General features: G+C 37.6%; 1 protein-coding gene across 3 annotated transcripts in view; it reads left to right on the top strand.

Annotated features, from left to right (window-relative positions):
* The window catches only part of LOC107590966 (lysine-specific demethylase 7A-like), a 34,035-nt gene that overhangs the window by 17,056 nt on the left and 11,195 nt on the right, over nucleotides 1-5,784 (top strand). For 2 of the 3 annotated variants that reach the window (XM_016279935.1, XM_016279937.1), the window contains exons 6-11: nucleotides 606-792; nucleotides 965-1,127; nucleotides 3,913-4,000; nucleotides 4,120-4,226; nucleotides 4,490-4,581; nucleotides 4,674-4,760. In XM_016279935.1, the coding sequence (XP_016135421.1) occupies nucleotides 606-792; nucleotides 965-1,127; nucleotides 3,913-4,000; nucleotides 4,120-4,226; nucleotides 4,490-4,581; nucleotides 4,674-4,760 (724 nt within the window). Of the gene's footprint in view, nucleotides 1-341; nucleotides 443-605; nucleotides 793-964; nucleotides 1,128-3,912; nucleotides 4,001-4,119; nucleotides 4,227-4,489; nucleotides 4,582-4,673; nucleotides 4,761-5,784 lie in introns of all 3 variants that reach the window. The other variant, XM_016279936.1, reaches the window with a different exon arrangement.

The raw sequence follows: 5,784 nt of genomic DNA, 5'->3' as shown, positions 1-5,784 counted from the left end.
TTTAAAAGCATTTCAGTTTCTGAAAAAAGCTGCAACAAATTTAGTCATTTTAGGTTGCAGTTGAAAAAAATTGTATGAGTATGGTCTAACTGATACCGATAATGGACCTGGTTATTCGTCCGTGCCGGTAGTGAATGGGTTTGGACCCAACTCCTGTACAGCTGTGGAGGTTATCTTTTCTCCTCTACATTAGGCCTGAAACACTTCATCTCCAGTTACAAAGCTGTTGTGCAGCACAGCCAGTCTGAGCTCAGATTACCAATAGGGCTGTTTTATCTCAACGCTTATGTTACATGGCTCCCTCTTTCGCACGCCGCTGATCTTTAAGCTGGGCAAGACAGGCAGACAGCAAGCTCAAGCTGGGAGAGTTCGTGAAATATTACTACCAGCCTGAACGACCAAAAGTGTTAAATCTTATCAGCCTGGAGTTCTCTGATACAAAGTATGTCTGTGTGGGAACCCATCGTTTTCCTTTCTATGCAACATAACTTGAGACTTGAGTTGATAACACTCAAGTAGCATTAAAATCAGTGTTGTTGCATTATACATTTAACACATATAAATGCTTTTTTGAAGTCTAATTTTTGTTTTCTGCTCTGTTTTAGGATGTCCAATTTGGTGGAGGTTCCTGAAATTGCGCAGAAGATGTCCTGGGTTGAGAACTACTGGCCTGATGACTCGTTCTTCCCCAAACCATTTGTGCAGAAGTATTGTCTCATGGGAATGAAAAACAGTTACACAGACTTCCACATCGATTTTGGAGGAACTTCAGTGTGGTATCATGTTCTCTGGGTAAGAACTAAGGCCTGTTTTATGATGTGAATATGTTTTATGAAGTGTACAGTTTGTTTTTGTATATGACCATCTAAATGGTTTCATGAGCAATTTGTGGAGATCCGGTCGTGTGATATTACAGTTATGCAAGTGATAAGTGCTGATAAGGCTGTGTTTTTTTTTTTTGCAGGGAGAGAAGATTTTCTACTTGATCAAGCCGACTAAGGCTAACCTTGCACTATATGAGTCCTGGAGCTCATCACCCAGTCAGAGCGAAGTATTCTTTGGGGATAAAGTCGACAAGTGTTACAAATGTGTGGTGAAGCAGGGAACTACCATCTTCCTCCCCACTGGTGAGAACGCAGAATTTGCCAAACATCTAAATCATTTTGGTGTCCATCAGAAGATTATCCCCACCCTTCATTTGGTGCCCAAATAAAATCAGTTAAAATTCACTTTAAATTATAAATTAAACCATATTCAAATTAAAAAAATCATTAAAATTTTATTTCATGTCAGAATTGTCAGGGTGGTACAACTGTCATGATATCAAAATGAAGAAACAAGCATCATTAAAATAATGAAATTCTTACAGAAAACCTTAGTTGTTTGCCACAATCTTTTAATATTATCATAAATCACATGGTGCAACAAACATGTACAAACCATAACTTAAGTCCCTCATGGCTATGTGTCAAGGTCAATAAGTCTCTTAAAATATTAAATAATTTGTGACAAAGAAAGGTCAGTTCAGGTTGTAAAATGTCATGTGGTGTGACTCCCCAAAAAGTAATGACATTTATGAATTAATAATTCGTAATATTTGTAATGTCACGTTTGTTACTTTTTTACTATGAAACCTATATTTATAAACATTTTTGATATGTTTAAAGGTCCCCTGAAGTGACTTGAAACACTCGCGCATATGATCCGCTCCGTGCGATCGGGTCTCTAGACCGAAGCCAAAGTCCGGATCAGACTGTGTGCGCTGCCGCGGTTCGCGTGAAACAATGTGAAACCAGGCCTCATTTGCACCAATCGAAAGCATGTTTACACTGTCTGAATCGTTCCCTATCGCCTACATTGTGCACTACGAGCCATTCACTGTACAGGAAATACTACACCGTGAACAAGTGACCGGTCTCAGCCGGCGCTTCAGTGTCTATTTATAGTGCAGGGGGCGGGTGCTTCGGCTTCTAGAGAGCATTTGATTGGCCAGAAGATTTGATGAGAAAATGAAGTACGATGTGACGTCAAAAAAATCGTTGAGCCGTTTTGGCGGAAGTGACGAACTGCAAGCTTTGAATGCTTATATCTTCTAAATGGGAATTTTGTCACTGTTTTGGAGATAACCTTAAGACTAACATATTGATACTAAACTTTGATTTCATGGGGACTTTAAGGCATGAGGAAAACTGGTATTATTTTTTACTTGAGGGTTACACCACATGACATTTTTAGTGTCATTACTTTGAAACTTTTCTTAAATTCTATAAATATTTTTCAAAAGCATATGGAACCAACAGTAATACAAGGAGCACATTGCCAAGAAATGAACTAACTAGATTTTTTAAAATATTTTTTTCTTTATTTATTGTGGATGCTCTTATTTGTCATCAACCCAAACAACGACATGCCTTTTGTATCCTCGTTTGACCCCACATTGCAAAATAGCATGTGCGCTTTTGTAGAAAAACACGTACATGGTACGACAAGGCGAAAATAAGATCAGGCGGTTTCCCAGAGCTCCTGCCAGGAAAATGTGGATCAGCGTCCAACACAGATGACCTTTGTTATAGTGGGAGTGTTGGGCAACGATCTTCGCTGAGCAACGTGGTAAACAGTATAAAAACACTCTGATGGGCTATGATGCAATTCACGTGCATCTCACCGAATGGAAAGAATGTAGAATGAAAAGTATCTGGGCGTTCCTTTAATCGCCCGTCAGAAGCGCTATGTTAATTCAGCATGCATTTAGAGTGCTATAAATGGTCTTTAACCATTGCGGAGGTAGTAGACGTAACTCTTCTTGTGGCAGGGATTCATTATCACAGCATGTGTATTTGTGGCGTGTGAAAATGAGCATGTGGGTTTCCCTCCTCGAGCAGAACGCACATATGACGAAGCAGAAATCCCCCTCTTGTTTAGCAACTTGTCTGCACACGGTGGCCAATGCACATGCAGCTAGACGGAGAGATAAAACTGATATTTCTGTCAGTGGCAGTGAGGTGTGGGTGTGAGATGACTCTATATTTGGCTTTTGCTGATGTGTATTTGTATGTGTGTGTATACACACCGGTTACTATTGTGAATTGTGTGTGTACACTGTATTTTGCTGATGTCTATGAATATCAAGGCTGATTAATACAAACGGAGTAATATGCCTTGGTTCAGTGTGAGAGAGTTTTAGCCAGTTAATGGAACTTAAACTTCAGTTCTGCTTATTTATCTGGCTGGCTGACATTGGCAATTTTTTAACAAAACCTCACCAATTTAGTGACAATTTGAAGGTGCTTTTTCCCAAAAGAAGTAACAACTGCTTGGGCTGTTTCAAAGATGCTGAGAGCATTGTAGGGATGCAAATTGTGAGAATAACTTGTGGTAGTCTCAAAGTGATTTTGTATTGTAAGTTATATGTGCTTTTTTTCTGGATAAAATAAAAATGATATTAGATTTAATAAACATTTTATTTAATTAAAATGTTAACATCAATTATTTTTAAATTGTTTAAAATATGCTAAATATTCATTCTTAATGTTTTCTTTAGATTTTTATTCAGTAAGATTTAAATATTTTATATTATATTATTTTAATCAGTATTTTTTTACTTCCTGAATTAAATTACATTTAAATTATGTAAATTACTTTTAAAATGTTTAATAGATTAAACATTAATTCTTAATCCTTTGATTTTTAAACTAAGATATATGCTAATTAATGAAATGGGGGTTTTAACATGGTGTAACTTGCTAGTATTAAGCTAGTGTTTAATCAAAATAATTTAGATCTATATACAGATGATTCAGAGACCGAATGATGATTAACTATTGTTTTTGGTCGAGCTAGTGAAAATAAACCAGGTCTGCATAAAGTAATCTTTCCCGAGGCCTGAATGTTGATCTCTGTTGCCCTCTACAGGTTGGATCCATGCAGTGCTCACTTCTCAGGATTCCATGGCATTTGGTGGGAACTTCTTGCAGAATTTAAACATAGGCATGCAGCTCAGGTAAAACCCTGAATTAATTTTGATGAAACTTCTCTGTATTGTTACTGTCACTATAGTTAAGTTCAGGTTTCTAAACGTATTCCTGCTGGAACTGAACTACCTCTCCATCCACATTTTAGGTGTTATGAGATGGAGCGCAGACTGAAGACTCCAGATCTCTTTAAGTTCCCCTACTTTGAGGCCATCTGCTGGTATGTGGCCAAAAACCTTCTGGAGACCCTTAAAGGTGAGTGGGACAGGACTGCTCATGCAGAGCAGGATTTTCCCAAACTGGGAAACATGAGGGAACATGCAAAGGGTTTGGGAGTTGATGAAAAGCTAATAATATGATTATCAATAAAACACTTACTAAAAAATGATGAAATATGTTTACCTCCATGTCATGTCATCATAAACCAATATGCAAATATAGTTCCTTGCATAAATATAGTTGTAGATGTAGCATCTTGATCAAGTGAAGATTCAGAGTGAAACATGTTTGTGTTTCAGAGCTGCGGGAGGATAAATGTCAACCTCGGGGTTATCTAGTGGACGGGGTGAAAGCTTTAATCTCATCACTGAAGACGTGGCTGAGGAGGGAGGTAAGAGAATGTCCGCTTTTTCGATGTCATTGTTTTTATAGTAAAACTGTGGCTGTTGTTACATGCTCATTTTCTCTGTTTCTCCTCTGCAGTTAACTCAACCCAACAGTGAGGTTCCAGACAATATCAGGCCAAGCAGTCTCATTAAAGCTCTGACCACGGAGATCCGCTACCTGGAGGTAAGACAAGCCTGAAGAAGCTGAGTGGTTTTGAATGGGTGATGTGACCAAAATTCACAGGTCTTTAGACATAAGCTGCTTTTTATTTTGATGTTCACTTTGCAATGTTATGAGAACTAGGGATGTCCCTGAAGCTGAATACTGTGTTCGGAAAGGAAACGACGCATTTTACAGAGCCCCTAAAGCAGGGGTGTCAAACTCATTTAAGGTTGAGGGTCGGATCGGAGAAAATGTCCCCTTGTGCGGGCCGAATTACCTTTTGTTAAACCCTAGTTTGCTCACAATTACATTAATATTAACCATACAAACTACAATATAATTAAAAAAAAATCTTAGGACAACTTTTTTTTAAAGATGATGCTTGGTTATTTTAGGGGTGTGCAATATTGACACAAAATGTCTTCTCTTCTCTTTTTTAATTTTTTTATATAATTACCATATTTTGAAGAGTGTGTTTTTGAGATAGCACCTTGGTTGATTGTCATGGATAAATAAATATGACACTAAAGCCGCCAGTAGGTGGCAGCAAGTCTCCGTCTTAATGAGTGATCCATTGGCTCATTCATTCAAAACAGCCGATTCGTTTGGAAACTAAGCTAGTGATTGTCTTTATGAATGGGCCACTGAATCATTGACTCAAATAATTTGTTCAAAAACACAGATTAATTCAGTAACAAAATACACAGTGCTGCCTCGGAGACACACAATTGGTCTTACTTCGGCTTTGTTAAAAACTTTTCCTTGCCAAAACAGAGATTAACAGACAGCATTGTGACTAATATAACACACTTAATACTAGCATCTTGTTTGTTGAGCTGTTATATAAAATCAATTAATTTGCGATCGCGCTGACTTTCGGGAATGCAACACTCTTGATATAGTTAGACATTACTTAACTATCACGACATAAATATTAAAAACTACATTTCTTACAGGGCATTTTATTTTTGCCCCATATATTGAATTATATTGTAAACTGATAGCCTTCATCCGGCACTGAAAAACTCTCATGATGTGTTTGTTT

This window comes from Sinocyclocheilus grahami, unplaced genomic scaffold (genome assembly GCF_001515645.1).
Source record: "Sinocyclocheilus grahami isolate Dianchi unplaced genomic scaffold, SAMN03320097.WGS_v1.1 scaffold135.1, whole genome shotgun sequence".
NCBI classification, from domain to species: Eukaryota; Metazoa; Chordata; class Actinopteri; order Cypriniformes; family Cyprinidae; genus Sinocyclocheilus; species Sinocyclocheilus grahami.
Note: the sequence above shows the minus strand (reverse complement) of the source record. Positions and strands in the feature narration are given on the sequence as shown.